The sequence below is a fragment of the Calonectris borealis genome, chromosome 2 (assembly GCF_964195595.1).
Source record: "Calonectris borealis chromosome 2, bCalBor7.hap1.2, whole genome shotgun sequence".
Lineage (NCBI taxonomy): Eukaryota > Metazoa > Chordata > Aves > Procellariiformes > Procellariidae > Calonectris > Calonectris borealis.
In genome coordinates this window covers 73518465-73533545 of record NC_134313.1, presented here as the reverse complement: position 1 = coordinate 73533545, position 15081 = coordinate 73518465, and the positions used below count along the sequence as shown (strand labels likewise).

The 15081-nt window shown below is 36.4% G+C and overlaps 1 protein-coding gene across 2 annotated transcripts in view; it reads right to left on the bottom strand.

Moving 5' to 3' along the window:
- PTPN3 (protein tyrosine phosphatase non-receptor type 3) overlaps positions 1-15081 on the bottom strand; it is a 101756-nt gene that overhangs the window by 59555 nt on the left and 27120 nt on the right. For both annotated transcript variants that reach the window (XM_075142347.1, XM_075142348.1), the window contains exons 7-9: positions 14193-14313; positions 9769-9856; positions 3898-3986 (exon numbers count right to left, since the gene is read on the bottom strand). In XM_075142347.1, the coding sequence (XP_074998448.1) occupies positions 3898-3986; positions 9769-9856; positions 14193-14313 (298 nt within the window). The remainder of the gene's footprint in view (positions 1-3897; positions 3987-9768; positions 9857-14192; positions 14314-15081) is intronic.

Genomic DNA, 15081 nt, shown 5'->3' with positions numbered 1-15081 from the left:
CACATAATCCCTTCAAGTAAAATCAGGGCTTTAAGTCTCTTTATTTTGACTCTCTTCTAAGTAGAGCATCCCTCTCAATTCCATTCATTCTTCTTAAAGTACAACTAAACCTATTTAATTCAGTGACAAAGAATACTTGCTAATCTGACAGTTTTATTTAACATTAACTAAAAATCATTTGCAATGTTACGCCTACAAGTTGAATGAATGTTCGCCTATAGCACAATCTACAAAAAAATCCAAGAGATTAAGGTATCAAAGGATTTAGATTTAACAAGTGCTTGAAGATGCCACATCTAAAACATGATCTGAATAGAATGCAGTTATTCTTATTCTACTGGTGACTCAGCTGCCCTTATCACTCACCAATAATCTGTCCAGTGACTATGCAACATTCACAAATGATTAAATTTCATGGTTTACTTGTAAAACGCCCAATACTTGTAGCATATTAATAATGATACATCTTTGGGGTCCTGCCTTCCTATCATTCACAAGGGTCAAAATATATTTGTCACCTAGTGGGCAACAGAATTATTCATTTCTGATCAAATTGGCAGTTCTGTCCTAGGATTTATTACTAACGTGTCCCGGTTTCGGCTGGGATAGGGTTAAATTTCTTCCTAGTGCTGTGTTTTGGATTTAGTATGAGGAGAATGTTGATAACACACTGATGTTTTCAGTTGTTGCTGAGTGCCCTCCTAGTCCAAGGACAGCTCCCGTGCCTACTCACTGAGCTAGGTACACAAGATGGGAGGGAACATAATCAGGACAGCCAGCCCAGCTGGCCAATGGGGTATTCCATACCATGTGACGTCATGCTCAGTATATGAACGGTAGGCGTGATCCAGGAAGGACCGATTGCTACTTGGTTATTAATCGCATTGTGCATCACTCATTTTGTATATTCTATCATTATTTATTATTATTATTTTCCCTTTTCTGTTCTGTTAAACTGTCTTTATCTCAACCCACGAGTTTTTCTCACTCTTACCCTTCCGATTCTCTCCCTGTCCCACTGGGGGGGCGAGGGGAGTGAGTGAGCGGCTGCGTGGTATTTGGCTGCCTGCCAGATTAAACCACGACATAACAGCTGGTATTTTTGACTTGAAGCAAAAATGTTTCTGTAGCTGAAAGTCTTATACTTTGCCATTGGAAGATTCAGCAGGAAAGGTTCTGTCAAATTTGCTATGTAAGACTCTGTCGAGTTGTTTTTTAAATTTTAACTAGCAACGCAGAATACATTCCTCTACAGTTCCTCTGAAGTTTTCAAAGCAAAGAAACTGCATACACTGAATAGCATGTAATACACAACCTTAATTGCTGCTGATGTAGAGAGTGCTTGTATGGTTTTGCCATTAAGATAATATTTTACTTGCAAAATGAATTTGGAAATAATCACAAAACAGTTGAGGACCTCCAAGAATAACTTTCCAAGAGCATATAAAATACTGCATTAAATCCAGAGTTATTTTTTAAACCTGCCTTGACTTGCATTGCCTCTGACTGATCAGTCAGCTTCTTAAGTAGGTTGCTTTGATTGAAAATCCTCCTTTTGCCAAGGCAGTACTCTCTCACTGCCTCTGTTCCTGAAAACTTTTGGTTCCCTTTGACTACTACCATATGGCATAGTTGTATTGTTGTCATCCACTAATGCTGCACAGTATTTTACTTAGTTTTGGAAAGAGTGCTTTGATGGTGTTTGCTGCCACCTTGAGTTCTATCATGTTTATGGTGAAGCTTGCTCAGCCGGTAGGAAAAACTACTTACTACAAATGATGTTACATAAAAAACCTAAATACTATTTCAATTATCTGAATTGAAATTATCTTGCATTCTCAGGCATATACTGTTCTGTAAGGAATGTCCTTACCTGCACACCTTCAGCCCAACCAAGATACATTAAAACTCCAGGCATTACAGAAATATATCCTGCTTTGAGGTATAAAAAGAAATTGAAAAAGTGTACACTACAAATACAGCACAGGCTAGTCTGCTCCAGTAACTTTCCTTGTTTGCTTGTTTTCAGAGGGCAGGGAATGGACACCATGCCTGCATGAAGAATTATGACTAACTCATTCAAGAAGCCAGAAATAAAATATCAAAAATTTATCCCCTATGTAGTGAGTTTTTGCTCTTTTCAAGGAGAAGATATTTTTAGAGAGAGAGTAGGAAAGCTTGGAACAATTGCATTAGCTGTCAGCGAAAATATTGCTGCCTAAACCTCGTATTTTAGGGTGGAAATTATTTGAACTGAAAAATCTGTGGGTTTTTTTCCCCTCCACTTCTTTTTATAAATGAGAATAGGTTTTTGTAAATTATGTTTTAGCATCTGTGTTTTATTCCTCTGTGCTCTCCAGGAGTAAAAGTAGCACAGGAAGTCGTGTCTTGTGTGCTATAAAGCTCTCTTTCCCTTCCCTAAAAATCATATAGTCCTGGCTTTTAAAATGCCATCACTATGGTTTCCAGGATTACTATTATCCATTCATACCTTAGGTCACTAAGTCGGCACAACAAGACTTGCAGAAGACAGAAAATGTGCCTCCAGCTGGCAGTTTTTAAAATCTGCAGCTGTTTAAAGAAGCTGAGAGATTGACAACATAAAAGGGCAGAGCTCAGGGCAAAAAGATGAAAGATAAAATTCTTTTATGCTTTAGTGTGCATTAGAGATGGAAAAATACAAGATGTCACTGTGCTGTATGAGAGCATTATTGACATACATTTAGGATGGTTACAGTACATCCAAGTGAGTTGAAAGACAACTCAATGCAAAGAAAAAAGAAAAATCCAGAGACTGTGCAGTATATTTTCCACTAAAAATGAACTGGAATGTATTTTATTGCTTTCCCATAAGAAATACCTCTTATGTTGGATTCATAATTAAAGGATGGAATGACTCGAGTATTTAAGGAATATTGCTAAGCAGCACCTTTTTGTATAATTAAGGATCAAAAACCAAGTACAACGCATTAGAATGCACTTTTCTGTCATGATTAAGAAAATGTTCTCCAGAAAAACTGTTACAAATTATATGAGGAAATTACACATAACATGATAAAGCTAGACTTCATCAAGTATACAAAACAAATTCGTACTTATTTTAAAAAAGAAAGACTGGGAAAAATTCTTTCTGATCCAATCCGAAAACCTTAAGGAAAGGCCCACCTCCATATAATTTTTAACTCATGTTATCGTTTTTAGTATGGTATAAATAACAAAGCCCATAAATACTATAAATTATTATCTCTTAACTAATTTCTAATGTCATTCATGTTAGACATCTTGTGCACATTGCTTCTTCGTAGAGATTATTTTCTACAGCACTATCATGCATTCTAATGTTTTCAGTATCACAGAATAATGCAAAGGTCTCTCCCCTGGAGACTCCAGAACTTGTTAACATTATATAGCTTTGTTTGATGACATTTAAAAATTTGTCTAAATTATATTATTCTAGTTCCAGTAAATCTGAAACTCCAAATAACTCATTTTATATTTCTCTTCTGAGAAGCAAATATCTTCTTGCTGAATGACAGGATAAAATGATCAAACCATTAGCAGTTGAGCTTTACTAGTAATACTGATTTTAAAAAAAAGACATATTATTGGGTATAAGAGCAGCAAATCTCTAAGACCACAGGGTCCTCCTAATCATGTACTAAGACCTGCATGTGAATTAACTTGATCAAGACTTCACACAGTGCAAGGAGTCCAACAGTCTTATAGAACTAAAAGGTTAGGCAACAGGTTTCATTTTTATCTCAATGCAAGGAAATATCATGATACCCCATAAAGAACAAATTTACGTATTTTAGGCTTCTTTGGAATAAATGTTAAAGCAAATGGAAATAATATTGAAAAGACCAGACGTATTTCTTTACTAGTAAAGGAATTTACCAGGGATAGAAGCTTGTGCAGATGAGTTTTCTATACACAGCAATTCCACCGGATGCAATCCCAATCATGAGATCTAGATTATGAAGATCCTGGAAAAGAAAAATACTGTAAGAACACAGATGCAGTTTGTGTCATTCCCATTTATCTACTTACAAATTCATTTTCAAGTTTTCTATACTTAAATTGCTACTCCTGAGGCAAAAATTCAATCATATATTTGGATGTTTTTTCTCATGCATCTCCCTCCTTCAATGTAATCTACTAGGTATTTTAAACTACCATTCATTAAAACAAGTTGTTATGTTCATCTTACTATACTAGGTATTCTTTAGGTCAGTATCAGACTAAAGTTGCAAGTCCAGCCTTATTAATTTAACCATGGGAAAGAAGTTGAAGTACTTCCCAAGATCAGTCAGGTAAATGTCACAGAATTTTGGGAACTGAACACAAGTGTCCTGATTCTAAGCTGTTTAAAAAGACAAAGGAAATAATTCCTTTTTTTTTTTCCAAAAAGGTCTCACCAACAAAGACTGGGCAGGAGGTGACCACAATTCTGCATATGAAAGAATGTGAATGTACATGTGTACCTGAACATTTGATACACTAAACTGAATCCATTGTTACCTAAAACAAAACCCGTGCATCAGCTTAACACACTCAACTGGAAAAATGCATCCATAGATTTACAATCCTTTATATGTATTGAGATACGCAAGAGGAAACACATGTTTATGTTTGAGTTAAAAGAAGCAAAAGGGGGAGGGGAGGATGCTGAATAGTCAATTTAAGTCTAAACCCAAACTGATGTTACAGAAGTTACAAATCTTGGCTTCCTACTTCTCTGTGATCAACACGTACTAATACGTTATTACACAAATGTCTAAACAGAGCTGAACACATGCATAAATCTACATATAAGTATAGAAACCATTGGTTAAAACATCAGGTTTGACTCAAAAGTAGTTGACTATTTTGTAAAGGATGGCCAAGGGTAATGGATTCTCTTAAAGCCTTCAGTAGCTTAGCTGCTCCTCTAGGTGGTACTCTGTGCTCAGTTAATATAGTTTTCTTGTACGTCCAATCCCAATTTCTTTATATTAGTAAGGTACAGAAGAACAGAACAGATAGCATGTGCTCTAACAACACTGTGGAAAGCCTACAATAAATCCTTTAAAAATAGTTGAATAGAAGTGTGATACAGGCATATGAATGAATGAAGCTGAACCTAATTTGCAACGTGATTTATAAACCTCCAGTGAAATACCACAGCAGTACATAGAGAATGAGCATAACCTATTTAATACATAGTGCATTAACACTGAATACTGACGAGAGGAATACCAGTCCTATCTCTGAGAGTATAATAAAAGAAAATCATTAAGTAGGTAGCAGTCCAAACACACAACATCAAGGTAGCCCAGAATCAGCTGAAATTATTAATAATCCTCAGCAATCTGCTGCCCCACTTTGCCAAGAACTGCTGCTAGAGGAGCTGATTGAATCTCCATCAGAAGAAGCCCCCGAGCTGCCAGTTTATGTCAGCATATTACAGGAATCCAGAACTGACACCCCTTTATTTTGATACTTGGGGAGAAAACTGAGGTATTTCAGGAGATGAATTGCATATAATTTAGCTGCCCCTGCCATGATACAGCCAACCTAAAGCAGGGCAGAAACCTATTTAGCACTAAATTATTAGCACTTGGAGCTTATTCCAGGTTCCTGCTTTTAAAAATCAATACTGTGAAGAAAAAACAGCTTTAGGAAAAAAAGCTAAAAACCTACATGATTTAGCAGAAATAAAGGATTAGCTAAACACTTGATAGGGATTAATTAGGCTAAACTACTTTATTTTCGCTGGGAGCTTTGTCAGAACAAAGTTCATTCCCCACTCCCCTCTGCCCCAGTCCAAAACCTCCCATGTTATTTGTTATAATGAATTCTCTTTTGTTAAACCTAAAAAATCTGAAAACAAGATTTTGGACTAGCATAAAGAAAGAGGGTCTCCCAAAAGAAAGATGATGTAGATGTGCAGTTATTTCCCTTTCAAAACATCTATGCTGTTAAACTGCACAACCAAGAAATAACATGCGTATACTTTGCTTTTTACCTGTTTCTTTATAGAGGTCATCATAAAAAAAAATTATAAAGATAAAAATGATCATGCCAGGCATCTAGCTAGTTAAATACTGATTCACATTTGATTTCATTTACAAGTACCATCTGTTTTTTTGTAGATATAGAAATAATATTGATTCTACAAATTTCCTATCTTCGTCTCTCTGAATAATAATGAAAGATGAGTTAACATCAGACTAATCATTTAGCAGATGAGATAATGGTCCAGAATCAAAAGTAGATTAGGAATTCAAGAAATCTCAATACAGTTTTAAAGTATTGAATTCACTCTCCTGCGTTTCTTAATACTACTCCATTTTTGAATCCTACAATTTTAGCAGTTCAGATTTATCCTCAGAGAAAGCAGAAGTGTTTGCAGATGAAAACTGAGCTCATAGAAGTTTCATGTTTAGCAAGTTGCTAAAAAGAAAGCTCACACTCAACTTCTGCAAAATATTTAACTTCGTAGCATCAAACATTAAAATTAAGAAAACTAGATATTCAACTGTTCTTCATGAAACATTATCCAAAAGTATCCCACTCTCAACCACCAGTACAGGAGCATCAGCTTCTTTTGGCCATGAGTATAAAAGCCAGGTGTTACCTGGTTCTTCTGCCATACACAATCTAAGAGGACTAAGACTATTTTAGCAGCAAAGAGCTGAACCATAATGATCCACAGAGATAAAGCCTTTCAAAAAGCCACAGTTTAACCAGTCCCCGCTAGATCTGTTCAAAGCGCTGGGATCTGACAAAACTGAAGGGGTGATTTAAGAGAAGTACTAAGTGGGGGGAGGATATCAGGAGGCATGGCAAACATCCCTGCCAAAGCTCGGGTATAACGTGGTAGCCTCTGTGAAGAAGCAGCGTATTGAGAGGGAGGTATCTAACCTTCACGACAAACTTCAGAAATAGACTGTTTCAAACTTCAGAAAAGTGTAATTTACAGCCAACATGGGCTACCAGATGAGACCAAATGTTGAGGAGTATTCTTCTGCAGGACTGCTGCAGCACAGGCAAAGCACTCAGCAAATGGAAGGCTATCTACCAGAAGACAATGCTGAGAACGTCCACTCTGATATAATCCAGTGCTGTCACTTTTCCTGTAGGCCTTCAGGAGCATAATCAATGATAATGTGTTGGTTGAAAGGTTTGCCGCATGGCATTCAATCCAAACGACAACCTGTAACCAATGTTTCGGAAGTACAAAACTCCAGCGACAACCCATCACTGGTTAGACAACCTCTACTAATAACCCCCCTTCTTAGCTTCCATTGATTTACAGTTAGAGGATTTCCTGGATCAGAAGCTTTTTGTATGTTTAATGGACTCCAGTGAATCATTCTTTCACTGAACCGTCTAACTTCTCTTGATACCTATTTCACCTTGGTCATCCATTAAAATAGCAGTAATCCCCACAGTTCAATTGCAGCCATATGGAAAAAGTTCCTTTCGCTTAAACCTCTTTCTAGGGAGACTGAAGCTCTTTAAATCTTTTACTACCAAAGCAAAAAAAAAAAAAAAAAATTTGTCTGTATTCACGTTCTCCATGCTATTCACCTGCCACAGAAGGCTTTTCCTTAAAATATTCATGATTCTTATCCTTCTCTGTACTTTTCTTATTCCATTACGCACTTCGAGATAAGGAAGGGAGAGGAAGAACAAAACTCAACATTCAAATTATATCAAAACGCAGGTTTAAAAGGTGGCATGACATTTTCTATTTTGCTTTCTGCTTCCTTCCTAGCAGCTTCTAATTGTCTAATGTTTAGTTCAAGTGCTAGAAAAACAAACCACTTCAAATATTTTCATCCTTCAAAAAAATTGAATTGTGATAAAAATATTAATTTGGATTGAAACAGTAGCAAGACAGTTTGCATCTTAGCAGCCTGAAACAGAGAAGGCTTTGATTCAAATCTGTACTCTATTTGATTCAGATCATACAGTTTGGTGTCAGGCAGAGTAGGGGATCATGGCTAATATTCTGACAACCCATGAGCCCCAGATCATTAAATATGAAACAATGCACTGGGGGAAAAAAAAAAAGCTACATTGTTTAAGCAGATATCTCCAGAAGGTATTTCTACTCAGACAGAGCAGTCCAGTACACTGCAATGAAATTTCATTTAGTTGAAAATGTCTGAATCCACTCTAAACTATCCTCACTATTTGGCACTGACTGTAGTTCGGTGGCCTACAACTCAGAAAGGATGTTAGATATTGAAGAACTTTCAGAAACAGCATCCCAATAATATTAAGAGAATAGCCTTATGGTGAAAGTCTTGGAACTTAAGTTGGCTTATCAAAACACTAGGCTACAACAGAAGTTAAAAGGCATAGACTGATCAAGTTAAGTGCATATAGGAAAACCTTGAGTGTGACAGTAAAGGGTTCTTCAATACAGCAGAAAGGTGACAGAAGACCCGATGGACAGACAATGAACCTAGACAAAGTCAGATTTAATAAGATGCCCATTTACCATCTACAGGTAATCACCGTATTAGAAATTGGGAAGACTTTTACATTGTCAGAAGACACAAGGTAAGAAATTTGTTCACATATGCTAGATTACTTACCCATAACCAATGCATGTGAACCAAGATATCTGATCACCTTTAACAGTTGTCACATAACAGTTGCCTCTCCTGATACTCATATTAGATGGTATGAGCATAGGCAGTTCATATTTTGATGACTTCAATTATTTCCTTTCCTTTGTACTTTTCCCTATCCTTAAAAAAAGCCTCTACTATTTGAGCATTTATTTCATTAATATGAATGTAATTACAGTGACTTTATACAGGAGCACTTTAGAAATTCGTAGAAATCTAATGCAACACTCACTCATTTGTGGTAGCATAAAGAAAAAACAGAAGAAAAAACATCATGCTGAAGGAAGAAAATGACCTTTTCTATCCTTTCCATCATTACAGAAATTGATGATTTTTTCATTAAAATTCTCAGTGTCAGGATTATTAACAAATGTCAGAAAAATGTTAGGAAAAACAGTAGTCGTCTTCATTTAGGAAATCAATCATCTGCACTACACTTCATTAAGTTTTTATACTACAAGCTTTACGCCAAAATAATTTGCTATTAAGTAAAAGCACAAATGGTAACTTGCACACTAGGATGCAATTAAAAAAACAAATGTATTTTGTGGATTCGTCTCAGACAGCTAGTGTAATCAAACAATTAAATCCCAGTAGTCAGTGAAATACTAGGATAAGTTTCTTATCAATGCACACCCTGTATCTGAAAGATTTCAAAAACATTTTTAGTGGTCATCTTCCACGCTGTTAAATACTGCTTATATTTAGACTGGAGTCAGGGAATACAGGAATTAGAAAAACCACCCCTCTATATTCTTAACACAGTGTTAGAAATTCAGAGAAAGTGAACTCTTAAAACACCGGCCAACTACATCATAGCATTAAACAGAGCATTCATTTTCTTTCACGACAAGACATTCATAAAGTTTAGTAAAATTATTAAGTAAAATATATTGCAGCATTGAAACAATTTATCTTAAAAATACATTGTTACTCTTTTGAGGAGATCTAGCTTGTTTAGTTGAAAATCCAGCACCTATGTTACACAGAAATTATTGAAAAATTACCCAGCTCTTTAATTAAAAATAACACATGATGAAGTCAATACTTACATGCTACTGTTTCTACTGCTATTAAGTTCATGTAAAAAAAGGCATATAATTTTTTTTTCCAAGTGAAAAAAATCACAATGTAAACATACTCTACCACTGTGCAATTCCACTCCATAGAATTCAAGTGTTCGTGCTATATTTATGTAGCAGGACTCTGCTTCAGATTGCTTGAGGCCACTAGAAGAGGGGTAAAAAAAAAAATATACGGACCATAGTCAAAAATAAAAGACATGATATTATACTTATTCCACATACAGAAAAAACAGAAGAATCCCACATCCCAGTGTCTGACAAATAAACGTCATTAACTAGTGCCACAAGTTTTTCACTGGTGAAGGCCCTCCTAAACGCCTATTAAAAATTGAGCAAATTATACACAATAGCCGCAATTCTGGACCAGTTCTTTTTAGAAAAATAATTTGTATCTGTTTTGTTTAAAGGGATGAGGAAACGATTCCCCTATAAAAGCTTCCTTTATAACAAGAAACTGTATCTGTAAATATTCTATTTTCTGTAAAATATCTGTAAATATTCTCTCAGAAGGAAGTAATTTAGAAGAAAAACTAGAAGCAGGAATGTACTAAAAAAATAAGGAGGAGAAAGAAAATTAAATAAGTTAAAGTTATGAAACTCACCGAGGAAAAGCCATCTGAGTTTATCTACAATCTGTAAGTCCTAAAGTACTTTTTTCTCCCGCTGCTAGATGTGAAATGTGCTGCAAGACTTACAAGGATTCTATCTTCTGGTCTTCCAGAAAGCTTCTATACTTCTGAGAGTTTTTTGCCAAAGACAAACTCAAAAATCCCCACACCTCAAATGAACAGATTATGTATCTTCATGTAAGGGCTACATGGAATCTACTAGGAGTTTTAAAAACCAAAGAATCCAACAGTAATCTCTACCTAGCTGGTTCTCCCATAGCAGCCTACTAATTATTCATCTGAGAGGAATACAACGTGGCCTAAACAAGATTCCTTTAGGCATGACAACGAAAGTAGACCCGTCCAATAAATCGCAGGGCCAAGACCAGTCAAGAACCGATGAGACAAGAGGCAGCTCTAACCTGGAATCTGCCACAGCCTATTGACATTGTGCTGTGCCCACAGCGATCCTGGTCTCACAGCACAGATCAGCAATTCAGGCACTACAGTGTGTTCGAGTAACTGCAAGAACAGAGGCTGAGGGATGCGTGTAATATCTACACACATTTAAGTAGAAAGGACATCCGGTATCATCCTATCATATCTGCAACTAAGTGCAGGTAAAAACAACTCTTTGCTAGGTGAGCTTCCAAAATGACATGCATAAAATTACGTTAATCAAATGCAATTTAAATACAACCTGTAAAAAGCTGACATAACATTGTGTTAAGAACTCCAGATACAAAGGCATTCCACATAAGGCAGTAATTCTTGTTTTTAAAAAGGGCTTTACCTCAAAAGGTGGACATCTATTACTTCCAGTTAATATCCATCCTTTCAAATTCCAGGCCTTCGACATACTATGCCCTGAAACAGCCACGCTAGGAAATATTACATCATGCTCCATGAAACTGAAAGTTACCCTGAACTGGAAAGCCATTGTCAGCAGTGTGGCTTGAGGATGTCACAATATTGGAAACAAGAGCAAAGACAAAAAGAGAGCTGTTTGTCACAATCCTGAGATAAACTGCTTATTCAGACCTACATCTACAGTGACTGCTGTCACCTTGATTTTGAAAACCATTAGTAGACCTTATCTCTTTCACTGTGTCAGAAAGGTAGAGAAAAAACCACAAAATTACCATTTTATTATACAACAGGATGCTGAATATGTTTGCAAGAGGACCTTATTTTAATTTTTAAAATTTTGATCAAGAGCTTTGTTCAGAAAGATGGGGAAAGTCTGTTGCATACCAACAAGATATGCCTGCAAATTTTAATTTTTAATTTGCATACACCATCTACACCAGACCAATCAAGCCTTGTGTCTTGAAGGGACAACAAGAAAAAGTATCTCAGCACAGACTTAGTTTTTTTTCTTATTGTTGTTATACCTCCCAAATCAATTAGAGATGAAATGAAACCTTGAGGTCCCTAAGCAGGTGGTGGTTACTCAGTGAGATAAACAGGCAAGAGGAAACCAGTCTCGGTGTCTCCTTCCAATTTTTATAGCTGTTGATACCCAAGGGCTAACAAACATCATCTGGAATATAAGCATCATATTAAGTTTCAAATGCATCCTTCTCCTCAAACTGATCGCTAGGTCTAGCAAGCACTATGGAAACATTACCAATTTGGAAAATATCCACATCCTAAGACCTCGGGCCGCTTATGTACTAAGCAAAAAACCAGTCGTAAAACCTTGTTAGAACAAACTACATACAGAAAAATCCCCCTATGGATTTAGGGATGAACACAGAAGGAGAATTTCTGAAGCTATACCAGTTCAATATGACAACAGTTGCTTTCTCAACAGCTACTTACTGTCTACTGAATAGTGTCTGATATGAACATGTTCATAGAACTACTTTCTCAGATTTTGCAAAACAACATAAAAACCAGCTAAAAAAACCTAGCATTGAGCTACAACATACAAGACATAGCATGGCTTCTCAAGTCTATATCGTGTTACAGGAATTTCAGCCTTTTAATTTTTCTTTGTGAAAGTTTCCCAAAGGATAGACACTGTGAAAAAGGACAGATGTTTATAGGGCTGGCTTTGCAATCCTGTAATCTAAGAATACCAATTTAAAAGAGATAATAATTTACAGATATCTCATATGGTCTACAGCAAACATTACTTATTCCAGATCAGCGGAAATCTCATTCCAAAACAACACTGTTCTCCTCAAAGTGTCAGAAGATAAATTCTCCCTTTCTGTCTTTCCTTCTCAGAAGGCCTGGTGAACACCAGAACCATTCTTGCCAAGTATGCTACTGGCACTGATCTAGTCAAAACCATGTCTCAGACGTAAGTATTCACTATGAATGCCAAAGGAGGATGCAAGAAATACTGCCAGGATATACAATAACTTGTCTGCCGCTCCCTGCACTCCAAAATAAATAGGCCTGAAGAGCAAGTTTCAAAAAAGGTGTTAAAACAATAACAAAACATTTTTCCCAGTCCAGTCTACTCAACTATTTTTATTCAGAACTTCAATTACCACCAGCTATGTGAATTCAAATACAGCAGTTAAACTACTTAGTCATCAAGGCTTCACTCTACCAAAAACACTCAATGAAAGCATCAATTTCACTGAAAGGACCCAGAAAAGACAGGAGTCTTTCCAACAGACCCCACCACACCTTTGTCTGGATCAATGGTAACTTCTAATCTTTCCTCTGCAGGACATAACCTGTTTTAGATCTCTGGCTATTATAGCACTAAATACATGAGTTCAGCCCAACCACTTCAAGACTCTTCAGAATCTTCCCTCAGTGGTCTCCAAGACAATTGCTTCCTAAAGACAAGCAGATTTATTCATGTCTGTCTACAAGTCCCCCTCTAAAAACTTCTGAGCCTACTGGAAACTGCAAATTAATTTGGAAGGAGTAGAGGCCTCAGCTGTTGTGTTCCTGAACGTGAACTGCTAGGAAAGCAGTCCAGATTAGCACCTACACAGTGGGAATGGTTGCAGTTAGAGTTCAGTGGTTTTCTCTCTTTAGCCGCACAAATGACAAAGCAACATGCATGTTCTGGAATGCTAGGCAGCACACATGAAGTTCAGAACTACTCACTATACCCACTAGCAGTAACGAAACAAGATGGAGAGGCGAGAGTACTGAAAGATGACAAAAAAGGTCGATGAATATCAGGGGGAGATGAAAATGGAGATATTTCAGGGTATAAATCAAAGAAACTAGGAGAGTGGGGAACTAGCTCTGCTGCAGTAGAGATACAGACAGAGAGAACAAGTCCATAGAGATTTGGATTTCATTTGCTCAAATGCTCACAGACAGTTTCGTAGGTTGGCATATTTGCATTCAGCTTACAAGTATCTGATCACTACTAATTCTAAAGCTGCGGTCTTACAAGGGACAAATCAGCAGGGTCAGAAAGAGTAATTAGCAGCGGACTGACTGGAATAATCTGTTGTAACCTTTATATTACACTCAGGCGAGTGGAGAGAAAGTACAATGTTAATTGAAGTGTTTCATGGGAGTTTTTTTCCCCGTAGATAGACAAAAAAATCTATAGGATTTGAAAAATGGTGAAATGTCCTTGATCCAAAAAACCCCTCAGACATCTAGTACAGCATTCTAGATAGTTGCCATTAATAACGTATAACGCTAACTGATCTACTGTTGTTACAGCTAGAAATTTATTTAAACGTTTTAACACATTGGCATCATACTCTGAATATGACTAGTCTAGCATCTACATGATAAAACCAAATATATCATTTAACAGAAGCTATATGAAATAAAATCATCCGTCGTACTGAAACTACTAAGAAATTGAGTCTTCCTTTTGGCATCTTTTTTTTCTTTAAAAACTCAGGAGGTGAGAGAGAACTAAACGTTAATGTTACCTGTGTTGCTCGTGTAGCGATTCTACTTTGGTAAGAAAATCTTTGTTCTGCTCTGGTATAAAGTTGTAATTTGACAGATACCCTGAATGATGTACTGAAGCCTTATAGTCTCCAAGTTGTGCTGTTAGGAAACAAGAAACACATAGACAAAGTTTTCATAGTTAATTGATTATTGTTTAGATGGAATTCCTTCTCCTCATTAAAACATGTACACATATGGGAAAATGCAGGAATTACGAATTATTTCCCAACAGACAATCAGTGCTGAACATAGGGAATTGTATGACATCAGTGAAGAAAGTTTTTTCAAAATACGCTTACCATAACTATAATTTCAGGCATTGAATGACTCAGTACTTTATTTAGTTACTTATATAGCCCCACTTTTGCATCACACACTGTAACACCACCAGACAGGCATTACATGCCACTTCGGCACAGATGTGCAGTACTGTAACGTTAGAGGAAACGAAAATGCTTCAGTAAGAGACAGCAAATGAAGTCAATTTGATATACATTTACTTGACTGTAACATATTACAGGTCTTCAACAAGATCTGTCACTTAGAAAGCATCTATTCTTCACACTGGCAGGTAAAAATTGTTCAAACTACCAAATGGGGATCTGTCCTAACAATTCAATTGTTAACCTTGCCTCAGGTGAACATGAGTTACTTAACAAAGCACAAGAAATAACTGCTGACTTACACGTAACATAACCAAGCCGCTACCAAAAGTAAATATATGTTTACAGCCAAATAAACTAAAAAGAAAAAAGTTCCCTAAAACTTTATCTTTTCAAAAATGATACTAATTAGTAGATATTTTTAAATAGTTACTAGATAAAAGCTAATTCTTATCCACAGTTGGTGGTATATCTGAAAAGAAAT